At 41.0% G+C, this 26,638-nt stretch overlaps 1 protein-coding gene across 1 annotated transcript in view; it reads right to left on the bottom strand.

Annotated features, from left to right (window-relative positions):
• Positions 1-3,014: 3,014 nt before the first annotated feature.
• Positions 3,015-26,638, bottom strand: part of FRAS1 (Fraser extracellular matrix complex subunit 1) — a 436,383-nt gene continuing 412,759 nt past the window's right edge. The window contains exons 63-74 of the mRNA XM_044304452.1: positions 21,297-21,572; positions 20,249-20,481; positions 19,681-19,841; positions 18,956-19,170; positions 17,243-17,393; positions 16,982-17,089; positions 16,255-16,414; positions 15,782-15,898; positions 14,963-15,129; positions 8,283-8,488; positions 7,521-7,667; positions 3,015-4,173 (exon numbers count right to left, since the gene is read on the bottom strand). Of these exons, the coding sequence (XP_044160387.1) occupies positions 3,586-4,173; positions 7,521-7,667; positions 8,283-8,488; positions 14,963-15,129; positions 15,782-15,898; positions 16,255-16,414; positions 16,982-17,089; positions 17,243-17,393; positions 18,956-19,170; positions 19,681-19,841; positions 20,249-20,481; positions 21,297-21,572 (2,529 nt within the window). The 3' untranslated portion in view covers positions 3,015-3,585. The remainder of the gene's footprint in view (positions 4,174-7,520; positions 7,668-8,282; positions 8,489-14,962; positions 15,130-15,781; positions 15,899-16,254; positions 16,415-16,981; positions 17,090-17,242; positions 17,394-18,955; positions 19,171-19,680; positions 19,842-20,248; positions 20,482-21,296; positions 21,573-26,638) is intronic.

Genomic DNA, 26,638 nt, shown 5'->3' with positions numbered 1-26,638 from the left:
TAACAACAATAGGATATTTCTATTTTTATAGTGTTTAACAAATAGAACAGATAGTGAGTTACTAGGATTTATCAGGGATGGGTTAATATGTGGATTTTCAAGCTGATCTGCTTGTGAACACATACAAAACAATTCAATCATATAATAATGGCAACATGTTATAAGTAATGAAAACTCATTTTATTAATATAAATGTGTTCAATGGCACATCTGTCATACAATATATGTGTATATAAAATAGCAATATACGTTGTATATACGTTGGTTTTCCTATTATGTTTTACAGCACCATAAAAGGGCTACAGTCATCTGAAAGACTTGTCTCACACACAGGACAATAAGAGAAGCTCTACTTCCCCAAGTGAGCATTCGGCCCGAGCGCACCATGTTCCAGCATTCTACAACACAACTGACAGCAGCAGCCTGCCCAGCAATTAAAGGCAACATTACATCCACAGGGGCAGATGTGGACACTGTGAAGCCTACTTTACAAATGGCAACACACAGTTTCCATGTTGTGTTAGTAGTTTCACAATCTAAGGCATTAAAATGGTTCTAACTACTCACAGAATAGCAAAATATAGGAATCTAAGCCCTGGTAGATCAGTATATGTGAGAATCTGTACTAAATGGACTAAAATGTCACTTATAATTAACATGCTCCCACCTGTTAATGACATACTAGCTTTCATTGCTATGACTATCGGACTGGTTTAGAGGGCATCTGTCAGCAGATTTGTACCTGAAAAATTGGCTGACCTGTTGCAAGTGCGCTCAGCAGCTGAAGACATCTGTCTTGGTCCCATGTTCATATGTGTCCGCATACCGTATATATAAATAAGCCTCTAGGAGCAAAAGGGGCCTCTGCAACTGCCGCACCCTCTGAACTTTGAGTCACAGGGCCAGGTGTGATCACGTTTACACTGCAATCAAAGTGCAGAGGGAGCAGCAGTTGCAGAGAGAGCGGAGCCTCTAGGTGTAACGGTAACACCCCTGTTGCTCCTAGAGGCTAATTTGCATATATCAATACATTATTTTTCTCAGTAATGCAGGCACCTATGAACATGGGACCAACACAGATGTCTTTAGCTGCCAAGCGCACATGTAAGTGGTCAGCCAGTTTCAAGGGCATGCTGACAGATGCCCTTTAAAGGGATTGTATGAGATTAGTTCTAAAGGCCTTCTTTTCTCCCCGAAACAGAACCACTCCTTCTAAGCCCCTTGCCTGGTATTGCAGATCAATTCCATCACTAATTTCATCAAACTCCTTTTATGTAATATTGAGAACCTATCCTATTCCAAAGCAGTAGTAGATATAGCAGAAACACAATGTTGTAGATGATATATTGAATGCACCCGCAGTCGAATAGATAACATTGATTCTGCAGATTTTGCAGAGCTAGCATTTTATGCCACCATCATGTGTGGTAGCCCGATTACACACCAACTCTAAGAAGGTGCTAGAATTGCATAGGACAAGTACAAAAATAATTTCATATCCCCACAACTATGCTCCTAAATAAAAAATGAATGCCACTTGTCATGATAAAAATGCCCTATAATCTTAAGGAGGTTGGGAGGCTTTTTAGAGGGCTCGATAACAGTGCATTTTTACTGTGCGTTCTCCAGTGGTACACTACAATGTGCTGAAATATGTGTGCTGGCACTTTGTAAATAAAGAATGTTAGGGTACATTCTCACACCATTTTTAACGGCTGTTTTTTCCCGGATGCTATTCTCAAAAACGAGCATTACAAAACAGGACAATGTCCTATTTTTTTATGCCCGTCATTCACGCACTATAAAAAAAATGGCCGTATGACTTCAATGGTTCTGAAAACAGCGTGAATGTACCCTTACTCCTTCCTACCCAGCTTCCCTCTCTAAGACACTCTGCCATCAATGGACACAAGCACCTTGTGATGTATACTCCCACGTGTCCCTACTTTCTATCCTAAGCACTTTACCTATATGTCTTCCTAAAATCCTTCCATTAGTTCTGCATGTTTATATTATAGCTAAAACCCTTCATTGACATAATATTTCATACATTTATATTCCATATACTCAAACTTGCAGAAGACATTTGCTGCATGACATAATAGCATTTGCCATAGCTTCTACCTTCATGTCCTTCTTCTACATGCATGGAGCTGAATAATAAATTCCATATGAGCGTAAAGCGGCGATTCTGAGATTCTGGTGATTGGCTAATAACAGTTCTTACAGTCATTTTGAGGAATGTTTCAAGCCCGACCTTTGCTTTGCTTGTTTCTTACCCGGTGATGTTACAAACAGTTTTCTTTTAAGGCTCAGACTACAAACCAAAACAAAGGCTGCGACTTAGGCTTCGTTCACATCACCGTTCAGCCTTTCCGTTCTCCTTCCCCGTTAAGGGGCAGGAAAATGGAAAAGACTGATTCGGCACATAACTGAGCCAAACGGAGCCCCACAGACTATAGGGTCCATTAGGTTTCTGCTCAGAAGAAGATTTTTGAGTGGAGACAAAAGTTGTGCATGCATGCTTTTGTCTCCGCTTCAAAAATCTTCTTCTGAGCGGAAACCTAACAGACTCTATATTAAACTCTATTGGGCCCGTGGGCTCAGTTATGTGCCGAATCCGTCCTTTCCGTTTTACTGCCCCTAAACGGGGTAGGAGAACGGAAAGGCTGAACGGCGATGTGAACGAAGCCTTATGGGCAACCTCATATCGTTATCTCAAAAACAAGGCAGGTGTTCCATTACCACCCTACTTTAAAGCTCTTTCCATCCTTTATATCTTCTCACACTTATCTAAGCCAATAACAATTGTCTAAAAGTAAATCCTGGTTCCACTTCCTTCCCCATCAATGCTCCACTCACGTCAGTTCTCTTCAACCCCACTTATTAACAATTATCTTCACTATCTTAGACTCCTCACGCCTAATAACCCTAAAGCAATATGTTGTTCAAAGCCAGGAACTAGTATATCTGAAAGTCTTAGAATGTAATACATATGGATGATTTTTTTTTTCTCATTACTGAAGTCTGGTAAAACTGTACATTCTTTTACTACAATATAGAAAAAACATAATTTCTCCAGTGTCTTCTCCCAAGTGTCCTTATAGTAGTCTCAATATTATAATCATGAAGATACTTGTAGAATCGAAGGTACAGCAGATTACAATTAAAGTTCTAAAATATAGAATAAGATTTTAAGGACACAATAGGGACCCTAAATAAAAAAAAATACTAAATAATATCTGCAGTGATATGATTGTTCTAATACAGTGCATATAAAGCTTATAGGTAATGAAACATCTAGTGTTTGACCTTTGGTGGCAGTGGTTAGACTATGTGCAGTGCAATTTTCTAGGCAATTGGAGGGAAAGAACAAATATTTGCCATGTGTTTTAGCCCCATGTATCTCGCAGACGTGGGCATAGCGAGGTAGCTCAGTTGAGTCGCAGTTAGTACTGCACATCTGTCCATCGTTCATTTACGTTCCCTTTTAATGTAGAAAAATACTGGTGCTTGTTTCTTTTTTTACATCTTATAAAATGGTTTAACCTTTTCAAAATATACTTTGTATGTGCCAACATGTCATCAAACTTCTGTTCCATCGTGTAAGTTATTATGAACTTTGACTTCAAGATTCATTTGCTTAATTCTAACGCTTTTAACCTCGTAGTCATCTTTGCTGTCATTGAGCAGGTTAATGTTCCTGACAGTACAATGCTGCTTGCTAAAGTTCTTTTCCATTCTGTCTATGTTTTTCCTTGAAGCATCAACCTTAGTGTTCAGTGGATATTCCTCAGCAGCATCTCTAGGTGGCGTCTTCTTTCTGTTTTTCCTGCACTTCTGTGTGATAAGGCACACAGACAAAAGAACAAGTATAAGTAGCATTATGGCTGCAAAGGCACTTCCGATGGAAGCCCCCGTTTGAGATGCCGCAGTTGCAGCACTTTCCATTTCCAAGTTCAAAGTCTTCATGTTAGTGCCATTCTTAACCTGGTCTCCTTCGTTGTCATAAATCAAAGATTCATCCAGAGTAAGCCTGCCATTGTTGTCAACCAGATCCCTGCGGGCACGCCTCAGTTGGTAGGTGACTGATCGCTGAACTCTAGGTCCTGCCATTGTCTCTGGACCAATGATGTAAATAACTTGAAGGTACCACTGGTGCCCAGTTTCAACCTTTTCAAAAGAAAATAAAGATCGTTTTTAAATACACTTCTGGCCAAATTTCAAACACTACATTTTTTTAATTTTTATATTGGAATATGAGGTCAATGCACAGCACTGGCCATGTTGTTATGAACAGAATAAGTCCATATATTAACCCTTAGGATACCGGAGGTTATTTCGTTTTTGCATTTTCATTTTACTTCACAAAGCCATATGAGGGCTTATTTTTTGTATGCAATGGCATACAATGTAGTGGGAAGTGTCCCTACGGCGTTCCCTTTGTGGCAAAACTGACCCGTGCCCTTCATTCTCTGGGTCAGTACGACTACAACGATACCACATATGTATAGGTGTTTTATGTCTAAATAGTGTAAAAATAAATGTAAACTTTGAAGAATAATTTTTCTTCGCATCACCATATTCTGACCCCCATATTTATTTATTTTTTTAAAAGTTATATCTACTGAGCTGTGTGGGGGCTCATTTTATGCGGGAAGATCTGTAGTTTTTATTGATACCATTTTCGAGTGTGTGACTTTTTTGGGTAAGAGAAGCAATGAATAAAATGGCAAATCTGCCAGTTTGACCCTTTTCTCTGTTACAATATTCGCCGGATTGGAAAAATATATTTTTATATCTTATAATAGTATGGGCGTTTTTGAATGCAGTGATGCCCATGATGTTTATTTTTTTGGTTATTTATGTATGTATGTTTTTTATGGTTTTGTAGCCCATGTTTGAAGCTACAAAATGGTGTATTAAAAAAAAAATATCGAATTCTGTACCACTATGTTTATTAAATATCCATATTGGTACAGAATTGCTCATTTCTTATGTTGACCTGTCACCTGCTGGGCAAAATAAAAATTGAAGCTTTAATACCCTGGGTCTCTTTACAGTATTACAGCCATACTCTGCGGCCAATGAGGTAAGAAGCTTTTCACCCTTTAGATGCCGTGATCTCACGGCATCTAAAGGCTTTAATGACTGCAATCGGCATTATTGCCGGTCGCGGTCATTAGCCGCGATTCTCTGCTGTTTGAAAGAGTGGAGACTAGTTGGCCATGGCGCCTGCTGCACGCACGAGCGGGCGCCATGTTTGCCCATTGCCGTACATGTACGGCGATGGTAGCGAAAGGGTTAAAGGTGTTTTCCGAGCAGGCCTTCTGCCCGCTTACCCTATGCAGTGATGAAACGTTCATCGGTCTCATGGCCTAGGCACAGCTCAGTCCAATTTAAGTGAATGACGCTGAGCTGTGATACTGTCACAGAAACCGATTTTCGTTGAACATAGTTGTACTTCGAGAGGCATCCATTTTGTCGGCTTCCCCTTCTTATACCAGTACTTTTGAAATGGAACTTAACTTTTTGAAGTAGGCAACCTGTTATTTTTCTCTAACCTATTACGATTTTTTTTTTTAGAACATATTCATTTAGATTTAGATTTTAGCACGTAGCTGTCGAAATTAACTTCTGTATTCTGTCTTTTCATTCCTGATTGGTTACTTTAGTAAATGACTTTTATTGGTCATATTAAAAGTGATGGCTAAAGGAGTGGCGACTAGACCCCCAATGTACAACTAATAAAATTAGCTCTATGGGCGTTGCCTGGCAGATAATTTTTTAACCCCTTAGTCACCACTCATACGTCTTTTTACGGCGGTCACTAAGGGGCCTTAGGCTGGGCCGCTGCTTTTTTACGATGGTCCAGTCTAAGCTCTGCAGGGGTCTCCCATACAATGGGAAGCGGGAACCCAGCTCTAACATGAGAGCCGCAGCCCTGCTCTAACAGCTTGGACCGGCAGGAGTGCCGATCTGGGCTGTTTAACACTTAAGATGCCGTGGGCAATGGCGCCAGACGCATGTAAAATGCTAACAGAGGGAGCAGTCTCCCTCTGTCTCCCATCGGCACTCCGCAAATGCGATCACGGGGTACCGATTTGTGTGAAGGCTGCCTGGGGTCTATAAAGGCCCCAAGCCAGCCTTGATTAGTTTCCAGCAGGTTTTTTTTTCCATTGAAAATAAACTTTTCAATGAAAAAAACAGCAAAAAAAATATCTCCCCCATATGTTTGGTATTGCCGCCTCCGTAACGACCTGGGCTACATAAATATCATGTAAATTATCCTCTACGGTAAACGCCATAAAAAAAATAAAAAATAGAAAAAAAGAAGAAGACAGAATTGCTAATGTATTCTTAGTCGCCACCGAAAAAACTTAATAACAAGCGATCAAAAAGAGTCATTTACTCCAAAAATGATACCAATGAAAAATAGAAGTTGTCCCGCAAAAATAAAGCCCTCACACAACTCCTTAGAAAGAAAAATAAAAAAGTTATCGATCTTGGGAAGCAGCAATGCGAAAACATTTTTTTCTTTTTAAATAAAGGGGTTTTATTGCAAAAAAGTTGTAAAACTTAAAAAAATATATATGTACAGTATTTGGTATCATGTAATTGTACTGACCCAGAGAATAAAGATATTATGTTATTTATACCGAAAAATGGACGATGTAAAATTTATAACGAAAAAACGCTGTGGCAGTATTGCCGTTTTTCCCATCTCCCTCCCAGAAAGAGTTAATAAAAGTTAATCAGAAAGTTATGTATACCCCAAAATGGCACCATTAAAAACTACAACTTGTCCTGCAAAAAACAAGCCCTCATAAAGCTATATTGATGGAAAAATAAAAAAGTCCTATATAGCTCTTGGAACGCGACGATGAAAAAAGGAAGAAAAGCGCTTGGTCATTAAGGCCCAAAACAGGCTGGCCACTAAGGGGTTAATCGGCAAAGTCTCTGTGTCTTTGATTCTTAGGTTGACCGCATCCCCTGGCACAAGTCGAACTTAACCAATTTGAATCCCACAGGCAACCAGGTGAAATGCCCTAATTTGGGAGTTGTCTTAAACAACTGTTGCAACAACACCAAGCACAGCCACTATACCATGTACAGAGCTGTGCTTGGCAAGCTGTGAGGAGACAGTGGTGCAACGTTTGTGGTTTTTACATTGCGTATTTTGGTGTTTTTTGTTTTTGTTAAAAAAACTCTGGATAGGTCATCAGAATCTAATCGGTGGGGGCCGCGGCCTTCTCTCTAATTTCCTTAGGCTGAGTGACAAGATGTTTATCCGTCACGTAGCCTAGGAGCAGCTCAAACCCATTCAAGAGAGTGAGGATGAGCTGCGATATCAAGCACAGCTGCTATACAATGTAAGGCTGCGGTGTGCACAGGAGCTCTGGTGCCTTCTCAAACAGCTGATCTGCAGGGGCACTGGGCCCCCACTGATCAGGTACTGATGACTTATCCAGAGGATAGGTCATCAGTAAAAATATACATAAACATTTAATGTAACTAACCTTGTAGAGGGCATCTACTTTCATGGTAAAGCCATCCACTCCAGGTATGCCACTCATGGCATGAAAATCTGATGACTCTGCAGCAAAGTGTGCATCAAACGGAACGTCATGGAAGAATTTATCAGTTACTTCTGGCTGGTTTCGGTCCTGCACAGTTCATAGAAAACAGGAACAGCTTGTTTAGCACAGAACTTACAATAAAATAACACATACTGTATAATAAGGTAGTCTTTGCTCATGGAATTCAAAAGTTTTTCTTTGAATCTTGCAGATGACATTGTCTGGGTGGCTGATTAATGCAAGAACTAATGGAAACTAAGGCTGCATTTACATCTCCGTTCTCGAGATCCGACGCAAAAGCCGTCCACCGGACCTCATTGTAGTCAATGGGAATCCGGCAGTGAAGTAGAGGATCTGGCAGGCTGCTCTGTGCCGGATCAGCCTACTGTATCTCTAAACGGAAATGTGAACGAGGCCAAACTGTGTGTAGTAGTTATGGTACAATAACAAGCACAAACGCATCCGCAGGAATGGCACTAAAAAACAAAAAAAAAACATGTTCTTTTTTTGTTTTTGCTAACAGTTGTGCCTCAATAGACATGTCATATAAATGGGAATAAAGTACACGCTGTCACAGCACACAGCAGTGAAATAAATGTTAGTAAATTGCCACAATGTGTCTTCCTGTTTACTTTGTACCATCAATAATAAAAGTTACAGCAAAATCCCTTTCGGCATGGCAAAGCATGAAAATGAGCTTACCAAGAGCAGAAACCGATGCTTTAGGTTCTTATTAGGCTGAATACAACCATACTGAGCGCCTTCATTATAAATGGTGCCTGTGGGATCAAAGAAAGGAACATATCCATCCTTCCCAGTGCAGAGATAAACCTTCTCCAGTTGGAGCTTGTATGCTGAATTCAGATTCTGGTCTGGATTCCAAAGTACTCTTCCATACAGGGTTTGACCTACAAAGAGACTGGATACTTAAAACTAGGCGTGATCATGTAACTGTACCTATATAATATACTTTTGTACTAGTAGTAATTAGAAAGAAACTTTCTGTATAATAGTCTACAGAAACAATATGTAAATATGATAAGAACACTGGAATGTGGTGCACAGGTGAGATACAGAACACTGGTAAGTATAAGGCTTGGTTAATTCTTTTCTGTATACCTTTTCATTACATTACTATATGATCTAAAATGAAAATATTACCTTAACCCCTTAGGGTACTTTCACACTTGCAGGACAGAACTCAGTGCTGGAAAAGAAAACCGCTAGTGTGAAAGTACCCTTACCCAATTTTAAAAAAATTTATCGTCGCCTTCCAAGAGCTATAACGTTTTTATTTTAATGTCTATGTAGCCATATTTTTTTGAGAGACAAGTTGTAGTTTATAAAGGTGCCAATTTGGGGCACACATGCTTACTGATTATCTTTTAGTAACTCTTTCTTGAAGGGAAATGGGAAAAAAAAAGCAAAATAACTGCCACTTAGTTTTTAAGTTATAAATTTTGCGACATTAATTTTTCGGCATAAATAACACTTACTTTATTCTCTGGGTCAGTACGATTACAGCAATACCAAGTACATATAGTTTGTTTGTGCCTTACTACTCTTACAACTTTTTTTTAAAAGAAGAAAATGTTTTTGCACTGCCGCATCCCAACACCCTTTTTTACTTGTCTTTCTACAGAGCTGAGTGAGGGCTTGATTTTTGCAGGACAAGTTTTCATTGGTATCATTTGAGGGCTATATAACAATTTTTGATCACTTTTTATTCCGTTTTTTTGGTAGTGACTAAGCAAAAAGCAACAATTCAGTTTTTTTTTTTTTAAAGCATTCATTATATGGGATAAATTACATGATAATTGCATAGTGCGGGTTGTTACAGACTATTGCACTTTTTTTTTTATCTAATAAGGGCTGTTTCACACAAGCGAGTCCATTGTGGGAATCACGCTCCGTGTGTGAGTGTGATCCTCCGCTCTGGACTTGCAGGAGCGCACGGCATTATACGGACTTATAATGCTGTGTGCCTCTGCTTGACTTTATTTCTACAGAATCATACTGACAGCTTTATGTCACTATGATTCTGTGGAAAAAAGGCCATGCAGAGACACATAGCATTATAAATCATGATAATACTCTGCACTCCTGCAAGTCCAGAGCAGAGGATCACACTCACACAGCCCTAATTTTTTTTTAACTTTATTTAACCATTTAATAGTTCCACAAGGAGATCCATAATAGGCGATCTTTTGATTACTTCTAAAATACATTTCACTATTCCTATAGTGCAATGCATTTTAATGTCAGTGCTATATTGACAATGACCAGCAGGCTGCGCCAGGAAGGCGCACCCTGCTGGGAAAGGCTGGAGGCAGGCCTACAGCCTACACTAGGCCCCGGCTTTTCTGTACTGGCATCGGCAACCCACAATGTCATTTGCGGGGTGTCGATAGGAGACAGAGGGAGTCTGCTCCCTCTGTAACTTATTACATACGGCAGACTCCATTGCCCATGGCATGTAAGGGGTTAAACAGCCCAGATTGGCACTCCTGCTGGTCCGGGGCTCTTAGAGCAGGAGTGCAGTTCACATGCCAGAAGCAAGCCCTGGTACTCCGCTGCATGGGAGACCTGTGCAGCGCTTAGACTAGGCCGCCCCAAAAAGCCTAAGGCCCCTTAGTGACCCCTGTAAAAAGGTGTATGGGTGGTCACTAGGGGGTTAAGGAGTTCCTAAAACACTTGCCATATACAGTTGAAATCATACGTTTACATATACCTTAGCGTAGTGAGACCTCAGCACACGTTTAGTTAAAAGGCTTTTGTGGGTGCTCGTCTCCTGATAGCCTCCTTCCACCCGCGGAGTGAAATAGTAGCTTTCAAATAAGTTTTTCAGAGACAGCACACCAATGTAGCTTTATATTCAACCTTTATTTACCAGTGGTATATTCTCAATATATTCTTATGACATTTATTGCTATGTGCAACGTTTCGGGCCCATTTGGTGCCCTTTGTCAAGCTGGATTGCCGGTCTGCGTGTTTCCACGCACGCCGTGGAAACACGCAGACCGGCAATCCAGCTTGACAAAGGGCACCAAATGGGCCCGAAACGTTGCACATAGCAATAAATGTCATAAGAATATATTGAGAATATACCACTGGTAAATAAAGGTTGAATATAAAGCTACATTGGTGTGCTGTCTCTGAAAACTTATTTGAAAGCTACATATACCTTAGCCACATTTATTAAAACTCAGTTTTTCACAATTCCTTTTAAGAAAGTAATAATAGAAACTGATGTATTTCAGCTTTTATTCCTTTTACCACATTCCCGTTGGAGCAGAAGTTTACATACACGTCTTATTTGGTAGCATTGCCTTTACAATTTTCTAACTTGAGTATAGCATTTTGGGTAGTCATCCATAAGCTGACAGAACTGGTGTCTGGTTTGTAGGCGTCCCTGCTCACATACACTTTTTCAATTCTGCACATACATTTTCTATTAGATTGAGATCAGGGCTCTATGATGTCAACTCCATTACCTTGCCTTTGTTGTTCTTAAAGGGGTTGTGCAGCCAGTAATATTGATGACCTATCCTCAGGATAGGTCATCAATATCTGATTGGTGGGGGTCCAAATCTGGTTTCCACCGCTGCGAGCGCTACTTTCTTTTCAAGACTGCATGTTGTCTTGCTTGCAGCAGTGGCGCAGTGTTTTCAAGTAAATGGAATAAGCACTTATAATTACACTGCACCTCCGAGACGACGTAGTGTAATCTTGAAGAGAAATTAGTGCTCATACGAGTGCCGTCTCTTCAAACAGCTGATCAGCAGGGGTGCCGGGAGTCAGACCCCTACCAATCAGATATTGGTTACCTATCCTGAGGATAGGTCATCAATATTATTGGCTGCACAACCCATTTAAGCCATTTTGTAACAACCCTGGAAGTATGATTTGGGGTATTGTCCATTTTGAAGACCTATTTGTGCCCAAGCTTTCTGGCTGATGTCTTGAGTTGCTTCAGTAACTCCACGCAATTTTCTTTCCTCATAATGCAATCTATTTTGTGAGGTGCACCAGACCCTCCTGCAAAAAAGCACCCCTATAACATAATGCTGCCACCCCTGAGCTTCATAGTTGGGATGGTGTTCTTTGGTTTGCAAGCATCCTCCTTTTTCCCCCGTACATAACAGTGGTCATTATGGTCAAACCGTTCCATTTTCTTTTATTAGACCAGGGCGTTTGTTGTTGTTCTTGGATTGTTCTGTATTTTTCACACTGCAGTACATTTAACTCCTGAATGGTATGATAGCTGCATGGTTTCATGGTTTTTAATCTTGCATTATTGTTTAGAAAAGATGAAAGTGGTACCTTCAGGCCTCAGAAATTGCTTCCAAGGATGCACCAGTCTATAGAAGTCTATGGGGGACATTTATCAACCCTATTATGTTAAAATTGTGGCAAAAATAAGTTGCAAATTACGGTGCACATCATATTTACTCCATAATTTGCAACTTTTAAGCTTCTCAAAGTGGTGTGGGGCTTAGTGGACGTTGCTTGGTGGAAGGGGCAAGGCTTTCCCCAGCCCGCCGGATTTACAATAACTTATGGCAGAAACTGGCGCAAGATATACAGTGGGTATAAAAAGTTTACACACCCCTGTTAAAATGTCAGGTTTTCTGTGCTGTAAAAAAATGAGACAAAGATAAATCACTTCAGAACTTTTTCCACCTTTAATGTGACCTATAAACTGTACTACTCAATTGAAAAACAAACTGAAATCTTTTAGGTGGAGGGAAGAAAAAAACAAAACACTAAAATAATGTGGTTGCATAAGTGTGCACACCCTCTTATAACTGGGGATGTAGCTGTGTTCAGAATTAAGCAATCACATTCTAAATCATGTTAAATAGGAGTCGGCATACACCTGCCATCATTTAAAGTGCTTCTGATTAACCCCAAATAAAGTTCAGCTGCTCTAGTTGGTCTTTCCTGAAATTTTCTTAGTTGCATCTCACAGAAAAAGCCATGGTCCACAGAGAGCTTCCAAAGCATGAGAGGGATCTCATTGTCAAAAGGTATCAGTCAGGAGAAGGGTACAAAAGAATTTACAAGGCATTAGATATACCATGGAACACAGTGAAGACAGTCATCATCAAGTGGAGAAAATATGGCACGACAGTGACATTACCAAGAACTGGACGTCCGTCCAAAATTGATGAAAAGACGAGAAGAAAACTGGTCTGGGAGGCTACCAAGAGGCCTACAGCAACATTAAAGGAGCTGCAGGAATATCTGGCAAGTACTGGCTGTGTGGTACATGTGAAAACACTCTACCGTATTCTTCATATGTCTGGGCTATGGGGTAGGGTGGCAAGAAGAAAGCCTTTTCTTACGAAGAAAAACATCCAAGCCAGGCTACATTTTTCAAAAACACATCTAAGGTCTGCCAAAAGCATGTGGGAAAAGGTGTTATGGTCTGGTGAAACCAAGGTTGAACTTTTTGGCCATAATTCCAAAAGATATGTTTGGCGCAAAAACAACACTGTACATCACCAAAAGAACACCATACCCACAGTGAAGCATGGTGGTGGCAGCATCATGCTTTGGGGCTGTTTTTCTTCAGCTGGAACTGGGGCCTTAGTTAAGCTAGAGTGAATTATGAACAGTTCCAAATACCAGTCAATATTGGCACAAAACCTTCAGGCTTCTGCTAGAAATCTGAACATGAAGAGGAACTTCATCTTTCAGCATGACAACGACCCAAAGCATACATCCAAATCAACAAAGGAATGGTTTTACCAGAAGAAGATTAAAGTTTTGGAATGGCTCAGCCAGAGCCCAGACCTGAATCCGATTGAAAATCTTTGGGGTGATCTGAAGAGGGCTGTGCACAGGAGATGCCCTCGCAATCTGACAGAATTGGAGTGTTTTTTAAAGAAGAGTGGGCAAATCTTGCCAAGTCAAAATGTGCCATGCTGATAGACTCATACCCAAAAAGACTGAGTGCTGTAATAAAATCGAAAGGTGCTTCAACAAAGTATTAGTTTAAGGGTGTGCACACTTATGCAACCTTATTATTTATCATTTATCTACCTAAGGCTACTTTCACACTAGCGTTTTTCTTTTCCGGCGATGAGTTCCATCCTAGGGTCTCAAATCCAGAAAATAACTCATCAGTTTTATCCCCATGCATTCTGAATGGAGAGTAATACATTTAGGATGCATCAGGATGTCTTCAGTTTTTTGACTGATCAGGCTTTTCAGAAAACCGTAGCATGTTGTATTTTTACCTCCGGCCAAAAATCTGGACCACTTTGACTGAACGCTGGATCCGGCCTTTTTCCCATTGACTTGCATTAATGCCGGATCCGGCGCCGTGTGTTCCGTCAAAACGGATCTGGCTTTTGCATGGTATACCCAAAAAATTAGAAAAAAAAGTTAAAGTCCATAAATGGTGGATCCGTTTTTTTTTCTAATGCATTTTTTCATTGTGATCAAAATCCTGATCAGGATTCAAATGTAATCCGTTTTCACCTGTTTTTACGGATCTGGCAGGCAGTTCCGGGGACGGAATTGAACACCGGATTCAAACAACGCTAGTGTGAAAATAGCCTAAAAGATTTCAGTTTGTTTTTCAATTGAGTGGTACAGTTTATAGGTCACATCAAAGGTGGAAAAAGTTCTGAAATGATTTATCTTTATCTCATTTTTTTACATCACAGAAACCTGACATTTTAACAGGGGTGTGTAGACTTTTTTATATCCACTGTAGCTGAAGTCACAGACTGCCAGAGATGTGACAAATTTATTAAGAGACATCTGGCGCCTCACAGACAGCAAAGCAGACAAATTGCAGTTAAATTACTTCACATTCAAACCTTTAGGCTACTTTCACATTAACGGCAGGGGAGTCCGGCAGGCTGTTCCGGCAGGTGAACAGCTCGTCGGATCCATCCTGCCGCTAGTTCACGCGTGCCCCCGGACTGCCGCGCCATCTCAATTGACTATAATGAGGGTGGGGGCGGAGTTCCGGCGGCAGCACGACGAGAGGCAGCCGGACTAAAAGTACGGCATGCAGTACTTTTAGTCCGGCTGCCTCTCGCCATGAGCGGCCGCCGGTACTCCGCCCCTGCCCCCATTATAGTCAATGGGGACGGAGCGCCAGTCCGGGGGCACACGTGAACTGGCAGCAGGACAGATCCGACAGACCCGCTGGAACAGCCTGCCGGACTCCCCTGCCGCTAGTGTGAAACTAGCCTTAGACTTCTGACCCTCAGCTTCTAGCTAAGTCTGTTTCAAGAAATAAGGCCCCCATATGCAAATCCACTTCTCCTATGTCTGTCTTTTTCTTTTCACGTTTATTATCATTGAGAGCATATTCTGAATACAAATTGTTAAAAAAGTAGCAAAAGGAAACATAAAAATACCTTTGGAAAATGCTCCTTTATAATCCATCTCTGCAAGTGACATCTCAGTCTTTGTTGGATCCATCAAGAAAATCTTTTCATTGTTACACAGCTGGAATTCAGTGTTTAAGGAATATACAACAGGCACTGGACGGTTAGTCTGCTGAAAGGCGATAGGAATAAGAAACCTAAGAAAAGAAATAAAATGGGAAATATATTGTCATATAGATATTGACATGCTACAAGTTAGGCTACTTTTCCACTAGAGTTTTTTGTGGATCCGTCATGGATCTGCAAAAACGCTTCCGTTACAATAATACAACCGCATGCATCCATCATGAACGGACCAGTTGTATTATGTCTTGTATAGCCATGACTGATCCGTCATGAACACCATTGAAAGTCAATGGGGGTACGGATCCGTTTTCTAGTGTGTCCGTCCCCATTGACTTACATTGTGCGTCAGAACGGATCCGTCTTGCTCCGCACTAAATCCCGGACAGAAAAATGCTGCTTGCAGCGTTATTCTGTCCGCTATAGGAGCGCAACCAAATGGAACGGAATGCATTCTTGTGCACTCCGTTTCGTTCAGTTTTGTCCCCATTGACAATGAATGGGGACAAAACTGAAGCGTTTTCACCCGCTATTGAGATCCTATAAAGGATCTCAACAGCGGAATTGAAAACACTTTGGTGAAAGTAGCCTAAAAAGGTAGGTAGTTTAATGTGATGTTACTGAAGGCAGCTACCAACTAAATACATAGCAAATGCACCAAGGCTTTGTTAAGATGTCCACACTAGTTATTGCATCATAAGACAAGCTCAAAAGGAACTTACTGACCTTTCTGGAGCATGTGCTGTGCAGGCTAGAGGTTTATCTCCAGGGTCTACCCACGACTGTGTTGGCTGCACAGTACAGGGAATTAAGTAGATGGTATATTCTCCAGAGTAGTCTTTTCTGAAAAAGAGAGTAAAAATAATCGAAATATAGAATTTTAAATCAGTACTGTCCTGATCTGTAACTGAAATAAATTCTTACACTTCACTTTGAACATTCAGACAATAATTATGTTCAAGCTAGGCTCTCTTCACAATAGTGCCATTGGTTTTGTTCATAACTAAATCAGTGCAGCTGGTTATAGAAGAGACCCTAAATGAATCCTAAAATATTGAACTGAATTATAATAAAAACTACAAACCCAAGCTTGGGTTTGTAGTTTTTTGTTAAATAGCGTTAAAAACTACTCTATCCCAGAATTCCTGAGGAAAAGTAAATAAAGCATGATGATTGTAATACTGTTTTGTATCTTTTACCTGCTGTATGAGCTTGTTGCTCTCCACAGCTGATATGGAGAGTCAAATGTCTGCGCACTCCACAAAGGCTGAAGGTCAAACTCGATGCCACCCAAGTGGTCAGGTGCCATAATGCGAGATTTCATATCTGGAAGAGTGTGATGCTCCATGACAAACTGACCTGTATAATAAATGAAAGGTGTAATTATTTTTTATATTTTAATATCCCATGCACAAATACATTACTGTAAAACCCTGAAATTTTAATTTGGCCTTAATTTAAATAGTCTATTCTTAAAAACATAAGATTATTAAAATAAGCATATTTCAAATATTCAAAAGGAGTCTGCCAGCAGTTTTAACCAAGATAAACTGCTGAAAGCACTAAGACGCGACTGAGGATAGCAGTACAAACCTCTTGTGAAGCTTTTATCATAAAGAGTAGTGTGAATATGAAGTTTTATTCTGCACATTCTGCTCTTGCAGGTTGGAGCTTCACTGTAAAATACCCTCTAAATTAAGCTACTTCACAGTTTCCTATCTTTCACTCAGAGCAGAGGGGAGGGGCCTCGAAGAAACTCTATGCAGACAACACTTCACTGTGAATCCCTGTCCTAAGCACAGCAGAATTTGTTAGAAGAAAACTTCCTTTTCCCACTACTCCTGATGAGAAAAGCTTGACAATACCCACAAGGGGACTGATCATTTACAGACATACAACCCACCTTGTGGCAACATAAAAAATTACCTCTAAATTTAGCATGGGTTTTAAATTCAATGACCAGGCGACCATCCTCCCGAATATATATTCTTATGATCTGAAGTCTGGCAGACAGAACACTGTCTGTCTGGATTCCTGCATTAAAACACATAAGCGCATGTTACCATGTTTTCTTTGTATAACATTTTTACTTCCTTAAACCTGATGCTCATCAGCTAAATGCTACATAGTTTTTTTTCCCCCTTTTATAAAAGATGCTGTAGTATCAGAATCAGTAGGGTATCTTACCGGTTCTCCAGAGAACAGTATCGTAGAAGAAGGAAAATTCCATCTCTGTGTGGTGTTCCAAAGAAGCCCAACCCCTTGGTGCAGTGACATAAATGTAGGACACATACAGAGGAACATGAACCGTCAGAAAGGACTGGGCCGAGTCTCGCACCTACCAAAGTTTAATATGTAAGTGAAATATGAATTACATGAACAATAAAAAGAAGTATTTATTCTACACTTTATTATAATCACAAGCACAATTATAAATGTCCCTGAAAGACCAGCCATCATTTGCATTCTTCAAAATTCCAGTGGTATGTGAATGATAAAATCAAGTAGCTTCTACTGCATATACACCAATCAGCAATAACATTTTCCTAATATTATGTTGCTCCCCGTTGTGCCACCAAAACTGCTCTGACCCACTGAAGCAGGGACTCCACAAGACCTCAAATTGTGTCCTGCAGTGTCTGTCCCCATGAGTGGCAGATATTTTAAAGGGCTTCTCAGGGAATAATTTATTTTTAAAATATTTCTTTATTATAAATATATTCCCAAATACCTTTCATTAGTTATAATGGCTCGTTTTGTCTAGGGAGCAATCATTAGGAGAAACAAAATGGCAACCGTCCTGTTAGTATACACAAAACCTGTCCTAATCACACAGGAGGACAAGTTACTTCACAACACAGAGAAAAAGCTGCATCATCCTTGTCTCTGCTCCGACTGTCAGGGATTATGATCCTGACTACAGTTTAATATGATATTTAGCTGAATCTCTGTAGGAATGGAGTTCATCAGGAGACATAAAATACAGAGAGGACAGACTGTGGTACCGGAGACTACATACAAGTGCTGCTGCTCATTAGTCACATTCAGGCTCGGACAGGCCCATAGGGGTACAGGTGAATCTCCTGGTGGGCCCCTGAGCAAAGTGGGCCCCTAGTCTCCCAACCCCTGTACAAGTGGCACATAACACAGTAGACGTAACTGCTCTACATACATATATTCAATATATAGCACCTCATCCAGCCTATGTTCATGTAAAACACTTGAAGAAACTCCCCAGTTTATTATAGTCACGATCAGAGCAGAGATAACTTCTAAGTATAGAGGAAAAGCTGCCAGTGTCCTTTTCTCCCCAGTACCTACCTTCTCAAAGCTGCTGCAGGGACCCCCATATTCCATCATTTGGTAGCATCTTGCTGCTGTGTGATAAGGTAATATTTGAATGTATCCAGACGATGGGCCCCCAAAATAAATTACTGGTGGGCCCTAGGCACCCCAGTCTGACACTGGCCACATCTGCTCATGAACTCCATTCCTACAGAGATTCAGCTGAATATCTTATCTGTATTCGGGATCATAATCCCTGACAAGCAGAGCAGAGAGGAGGATGAGGCAGCTCTTTACCTCAGTGTTGTGAAGTAACTTGTCCTGCTGTGTTATTAGGACAGGTTTTGTGTGTACTAATAGGATGATGGACATTTTGTTTCTCCTAATCATTGCTCCCTAAACAAAACGAGCCAATATAACTAATGAAAGGTATTTGGGAATATATTTATAATAAAGTAATATTTACGTATTTTAATTTTCTTAATTGTTAGAGAACCCCTTTAATGTAAAGATTCATCTGTGTGAACTTTGGTTTGATAACTCTTCACGCGTCACCTTTAGCATTAAACCATTATACTACTATCTTCTACCAAAATCTCTTGAAATTTTCAGCACCTGAAAATCTGCAGTCACAGCTCCACCACAGACATCAATGAGTTCTGTCATGTCATAATATGCATCAAAAGTCCAAATGCAACTCTTCAGGTTGAGGTGTTTGTACAGCTGAACTGTCTTTGGTTCTCTGACATTGGGATCAAATTGGTAAGGACGATCATAACCTGGACCAACCGCAATGCTGTCATATGTCACCTCATCCAGAAATCCAGCTTCTGCAAACCAAAATACAGATGAAGAAATGTCATCGTAGATTTTATATAATAACTAGGTATATAAGTGCTTTATAATCTGACCAAGATCCTCAAAATTTAGTCTGACAAAAGCAGAATATCTATTAGCTATAAGACTAGAAGCTGTACTCTGATGAAGGACTGAGAACTAGTACTAACATCAGGTAACTGTACTGAGCAAAATAAAACTTAGGGTACATTTACATGACTGTATGTATTTTGTTGTCCATGGATGAACCATGTCCTTTCTAAATCCGTATGTCAATTTCACAAAAGACAGAACATGTCCTATTCTTGGCAGCAAAATGTGGTTCACGGACCTACAGAATTAAACAGGTCTGAAAAAGAAAAAGGTTGCAACCCGGACGTCACACAGAAGTCATCCATATTTTGCTGAACACAAAATACATACGGTCGTGTGACTGTACCCTTAACAGAAGCAACAGCTACAAATATTAATACAGACACATACGGTATTTTCGAGCCCAGTACCTGAAAGGCCTTTCAAATCACGGATGGTGACAAGATTGGAGCATACATGCTGATGGCGATAAACGGATTCAGAAAGCAAGAAGTGAAGGTTATGCAGTGGCATTGTAGAGATAAGTGGCAGCATGCCATCCTGATGTGGAATCTGCACCGAGATATGAATTCTGAAAGTAGAAAAAAAAATAGTATTTAGGTCATTCTACCTTTTACACTTACAGCACATAAGTAGAGTTCTCTGTTCCTACCATGTTCGGCACGTCCATACTTTACACTGCAAATACTATTTACAGTAAAAACTTGATAGCATACAGTTTCAAATCATAACACTTTAAATGAGAAATAAAAAAATCTACTAATGCTAGATGATAAATCTGAATTATTGGTAAGATCAGCTGATAAAGTGGCAGAGGAGACAGTAATTTAGTTGAATGAAATTCTTTCCATGTAACCTGGCCAAGCTTATGGATTATTGCTAATTGCTCGGATATACCTGTACTTGCAATTTAAAAGCACAGCAAATACAGGCCCCAAATGTGTACTAACACTCGTACCATCAGTACGTGTAAGTTACCTGTTGGGATGTTCTTTGTGTTTAACATCCAGATACTTCAGAGTTGCAATGAATGATTGAGCCTGGAAGCCTCTTGCGGTGCCGGCTACCACTGGAGTGTGGCATATTGCACTGTCAGTTCCTATTGTCACTATATTGCTTCGCAGTGGTGTTCCCATATGTCCCACTTTATCCACTGCTTTCGCCACACAACGTACATGGAAACGTCTGCTGAAATAAATGCTATCCAGCACCTAGTGAGCATAGCAAGGAAAAATATATGAATACTGTTGACTAATCTTTTAATCATCATTTAAACGTGAAACTATTTTTATTACATTTTTGATGTCCTACTACTTAAAGGAAAGGTCTCACTGAAAATGTTATTTGCCAGTTAAAACCAATTAGCAACACATATAATTTTTTTCTAATCTGTTTCTAATTGCAGATTTTTTCATTCTATTTCCTGAACATGATTATAGGGGCGGCCATCTTCCCTGAGTTGTTCTTATCAGCATTTAGAAAGCATTAAGAAAATTGCTTTACGGCAGCCACATGGTCCATAGACACAATGGACAGGAGGAGAGTCTCAGGAGACCTCACTGACTTCTATGGGAGAGTTTTCTAGGCAGCTCTGTGGCCTGTGCAGAGGTCATTGTACAAGGAAAGAATCAATAAGATTTGACAATCATCTATTGTGAATGGTGGATCCTGACCTATCTATACACAGAGGTGAAATCATTACAGGCAGGACTAGAATGACTGATAAGCAGATAACTACAGTCAAGTGATCTGTATAGACCAAGAAGTGGCACCTATTATTAGACATAGTGGCCAGTGCAAAAACTACAGGATTAAGTTTTTTGTTTAAATTTTGATATTAACATGAAAAATTAAAAATAAAAACGTGTTTTAAACACTCATTTTCTGATGACACATTCCCTTTAAGGAGTAGATGGATGTTAACCTGGTGAACCAATTCATATAGGTAACATGTCACTTCATTTTTTGGCAGAATCATTTGAACACTGGCTCCAATTTCATTTTTACATTTACAGCAACTACTCACCATGTGATTAACCCCAGTGAAAGGAGTGGTATCAGTTACAGTCTCAAAAGGAGATCTTGCCCCATTAGAATCGGTGGGTGCTGCCACTTCCCAGCTGAACACAATAGTGGACTGATTAATGCCAGCCTCCTCACACCGTTCCTTCATCACAAAGTACTTTGGAAAGTGTGGGTCACATGGTGTGACACAAATAAGTGGGTACCCAGGAGATGGAGATTTCTTTGTGCCCTCCTTAATAACTTCCTCCACATGGTCATAGTCGGCCAGGGATACAACCTAAAAGTAAAAAAATAAAATAAAAAATCCCATAATTTTAATTACTAACATTCCGCAATTTTTTGGGTCACCCTTTACCCCTCCAAAAAAACGGAATAAAAAGTGGTAAAAAATTTGTAGGTATCCCTAAATGGTATTAATAAAAACTACAGCTCACCCTGCCAATGGCGTACTAATGGGTGGGTATGAGGGGCAATCCGCCCTGGGTGCCTATGGTGGTGCCAGAGGCTAGATGCAATGAGCACTTCCATCAATACAGATGGAAGCGCTCATTGCTGGAGCGCTGGGAGGTGCAGTCCTATTACTCAGCTCCCCCCGCTCTGTCTCTCCCGCACTGAATGCTGAAGCAGGGAGAAGTCTCCACCATTCAGCGTGCAAGCACGGATTGCGCTGCCGGCTTGTGTGGGAGGAGCCTGCAGCCTGGCAATCTGCATAAGCTCCACCCACACAGAGCTGCACGATCTGTGCCTGCAGGAGAGAGATGACTGAGCTTCAGGAACAGGACAAGGTGAGTAGGTAATGTGTTTGCATGTCATTACTACCATGGAGGGGGCAGAGAGAACATTTCTACAATAGAGGGGACACAGGGCATTACTACTACAAAGGGGGCACAGAGGGCATTTCTACAATAGAGGGGACACAGGGCATTACTCCTACAAAGGGGGCACAGAGGGCATTTCTACAATGAAGGGGGCACAGAGGGCATTTCTACGATGGAGGGGGCACGGAGGGCATTACTACTACAAAGGGGAAACAGAGGGCATTACTATTACAAAGGGGGCACAGAAGGCAATACTACTACAAAGGGGGCACAGAGGGCATTACTACTATGAAGGGGGCACAATGGGCATTACTACTATGAAGGAGGCACCAAGAGCATTACTCCTGTGAAGGGGGTGGGCATAACTGTTATGGGGTATTGAGTGGGTGTTATTACTGTGAAGGAGGCACAATGGGCATTACTACTGTGAAGGGACACAGAGAGCATTATTACTGTTATAGGGGCACAGTGAGGGCATAACTACTCTGAAGGGGCACAGAGAGGGCATTACAACTGTGAAAGGGGCACAGAGTGGGCATTACTATTGTGAAAGGGGCACAATGAAGGGATAAGTACTGTAAAGGGGCACAGTGTGGGCATAACTACTGTGAGGGGGCACAATGAGGGCAATACTACTGTAAAGGGGTAAAACATTTTTTTTTAAGTATTGGGGGGAGGGGGTGCCAGAAAAAGGACCCGCCCCTGCACCCTGCAAAAAAACAAGTGATAAAACAGCTATGTATACGGAAATATAAAACAAGTTATGGCATCACAATAAGGCAATGCAATGTTTTTTCAAAAGTTTTTACAACAATAAATAATAAAAACGATATAAGGTAGTTATGTCAGCGAACGCTTTAAAAACGCTTAACAAATACCCTGTCACTCTAGCGTCAACGCCCTGGTGAATGGATGTGACATCACTGCAGTACAAGTGAACAAAGATGGGCAGGGGCCATTCCCTACAGTTATGCCTCAGGCACACAACAGTGTACATTTTAGATTGTAATTCTCATGCTCAAGGGGGTTGGTCCATTCAACAGTTTCCTATCGGTTTCTTAGTTAAGGCCAGTATATTAATAAAGAATGCAAAAATATTGGTTATCACCTTTCAATCTGCTACTTGTTAAACTGTCAGTTTGCTAATGATTGACCACGATGACAAAATATCAGTTGACTGTTACATTCTAAAGGCCCCTTTATATGGGCCAATGATCACAGCAATCGGGGGAATGATAACTGCCCTGTGTAAAGGTACCACTGATCACCCAGTGAATGAGCAAATGCTTGTTCATCAGGTGAAAGCATCACAGGTGCAGTCACCCTAGGTTATTGTTTCTGGGCAGACTGCGCTGTCTGAACAGGCATTTGCTGCCCAGAGACAATGATTCTCTATGGGGACGAGCGATTGAAGTAGCAATCCCACGTACCCATACAGCAGAGGTGATTGCAGCATGTAAACAGAGCTCTCACCCTCTGTAGGAACAAACAGGTCATTGGCGATTATAGCCTGCTGTGTTGGCCCCTGGACTTTAAGAAGTGAATTCAGAGGTGACAAAAATTTGCCTTCACTTCCTGTTGTCACGTTTGCCAACAACAAAATATAACAATGCAACACAAAACAGTAATACAGATGCAGTCACCCATCTTTGTTGGCTGCTCTGACTGACTAATATATGGTTATTTTTAATGTAAGGAAGTTTTTACAGTAGAAATCTTCATTAAATCCACACTCCATAAAATAAACCCATACACTTGGCCTTTAGGCCTAATGCTAGGTCTGAAAGGGAATGCATAACTTTTACCTCTGGTGTTCCCTAAATGAACCTGACAGTGGTTATAACATAGTATATTCCCTTGGTTCTGGCTCTGTGGGTCACCGCTGACTTTACTGTACTTTGGTCCCTGCGTGTGGGGACTGGCCAATGCTGTGACGTGTCCCCAAACAGCACATCACTGCTGGGTCATGGGAGGTTTGGGGGTGCCTCACCGATGCAGCCAGTCATTGGCTGCAGCAGTGCACAGGACTCCATGCATGCTGGAAGTATTCATGCAGGGACTGAAGTGCAGTGAAGTCATCAGCGGACCTATGGTGCCAGAAGCAAGCATCAGGGAGCAGGCAAGTATGCTTCACTCGACATGTCGCATTGGGTGGGGCTTAAACTATATAAAGTTAATTATATGAAGTTGGACAACCCCTTTAAAGAGAATCTGTCACCATGACTAATACTGAACTGTTATAATGTGTGGATATCCTAAGAGACACAGAGTCCGGCATTGTAATTCTCCTCTCTAAACTCCTCCACAGTAATGCGGCAAATGTGGTATGTCCTCTGCATTATAATGCATCCTCCAGACATCCTCAGAATAGTGTAGTGGACTCCTACGTACTTCAGTCGCATACAGAGCAGTGAAAAATGCATACAGGAGAATGTGCATCAAGTAGTAACTAACAACTGCATAAAGGCACATGCCCTAGAATTTGACAGCCATTTTAATTATCATCGCTAAAACTCATTTAATGTGATTACTTTGTGATGGTATTGAATTCTGAAGATAGGCAATAAATGAGAAAGACAGCATATTAAACCTCCAGCAATTTTTCTCTAATTGATATATACACTGAGGTGAAAGTCCATTCATTTTAATTACCTCTGGTGCAGGTAATGACTCAGATCTAACTGCATAGTGAATTCATATTTTATGAGCAGCTCACAACTCCGTAATAGTAGAAGATTTATTGGCCACTGTATACAGTCAGAGAATAATATTTCTCCACAAAATAAAGTGAATGGGCAAACAAAAAATAAAACATAAAGATCGGGTTATAAGAAATAACTACTAACGCCATACAGAAGAGGACTGCAAGGTCTGGAGTGCTATGTAAAGGCTGCCTCCTAATTTCCACTTTTCAGCACATTAAGGGTACTTTCACACTCGCGGCAGAGGATTCCGGCAGGCAGTTTCGTCGCCGGAACTGCCTGCCGGATCTGTCAAAACGTATGCAAACTGATGGCATTTGTCATACGTATCAGCATCCTGATCCCTCTGACAAATGCATTGAAATGCTGGATCCGGTTCTCCGGGGTCACCCGGAAAAACGGATCCGGCATTTATTTGGTTTCAAATTTTTTGCGGTCTGAGCATGCACAGACCGCGATGCCGAATCCGTTTTGCCGGATCATGCAAGTGTTCCGGAATTTTGGACGGAGATAAAACCGCAGCATGCTGCGGTATTATCTCCGTCCTGAAAAGTCAAAAAGACTGAACCGAAGACATCCTGATGCATCCTGAACGGATTTCTCTCCATTCAGAATGCTTGAGGATATAACTGATCAGTTATTTTTCCGGTATTGAGCCCCTAGGACGGAAGCAGCAGCAGTAAAAACCAGTCATTGATCCTTTTTTATTTGTGATGCTTGGCCTTGGTCACCCTTGTATTGATGAACCTTCCAAGTCCAGCATTAAGTAGATGGGATATAAAAAATAGAATGAAGGATTGCCATTTTATTTTCACCATCTGTACTGTGATATGATTAAAGAAGAGGAGGATATCATGGAAACCGCCAGCAGTATTTCGTATGCCCTCAATGATGAGGTCATCATAAAATGCAGTGCAATCTACAGGATTGCAGAGTTGAAATCTGCACTGCTTGGAGAGCATCAGAAGATCCATTCCGCAAGAGCCGAGGGAGGCACAGCACAGGCACAAGAAGAAAGGGCTAGACGAGAGGTTTAACCCTGTCAATCCAGGGGAAGAGACGAGGAACGAAAGCTGTAGGAGTGTTACTAAATGGTTGCTAAATACTCTGAGGGCTCTGGCTGGCCCCTTAGTGCTACTAAGCACTACATATACATATATTTCTCTGGAATGGGACCACAGAATTACATAATCAAGGTACCGTTTTTGGCAGCATGAACAACCGTACCTGGCTATATGCCGTGTTTAATACGGTCAATCATGCTGACACATGCTTTTTACAGGAACAAAGAATTCTTTAATACATTTTGTAATTTGTTTTAGTCATAGGTGTCTGACAAATCTGTACTTCCTATGATGGAAGGAATATTGCCTAATATTCACTATTAATTGTTGTGAGAGCTATCAGTTTTATTTTTTAAGTATAAGCAAGTATAAGTAAAACCGATGTACTGTCTGAGGCTTCAGCCTTGTAATGTACACTGGGATTAGGGCTGAAACGATTACTCGATTAAATCAAGTAATTCGACACAAAAAAATCCTCGATGCAAATTTGTTGCATCGAAGATTCGTTTGTGTCATGTGACCACGGAGAGGGAGTGAAGCGCTTGCTATTACTCCCGCTGGCCTGCAATACTCACCTTTCCAGCAGGCGGCCTCCGGACACTCCACAGTACGTCCATGGTCCTGCGCTGCTCTGACCTCCTGACGTACGCACGCCGTGACCTGACGCACTGTGTGACGTCAGGAGCAGAGCAGCGCAGAACGATGGAGTGTCGGCAGCTCCCCTGCTGGAAAGGTAAGTTGGTGAAACCGAGGGGGTGG

The sequence above is a fragment of the Bufo gargarizans genome, chromosome 1 (assembly GCF_014858855.1).
Source record: "Bufo gargarizans isolate SCDJY-AF-19 chromosome 1, ASM1485885v1, whole genome shotgun sequence".
In the NCBI taxonomy this organism is placed as follows: Eukaryota; Metazoa; Chordata; class Amphibia; order Anura; family Bufonidae; genus Bufo; species Bufo gargarizans.
Note: the sequence above shows the minus strand (reverse complement) of the source record. Positions and strands in the feature narration are given on the sequence as shown.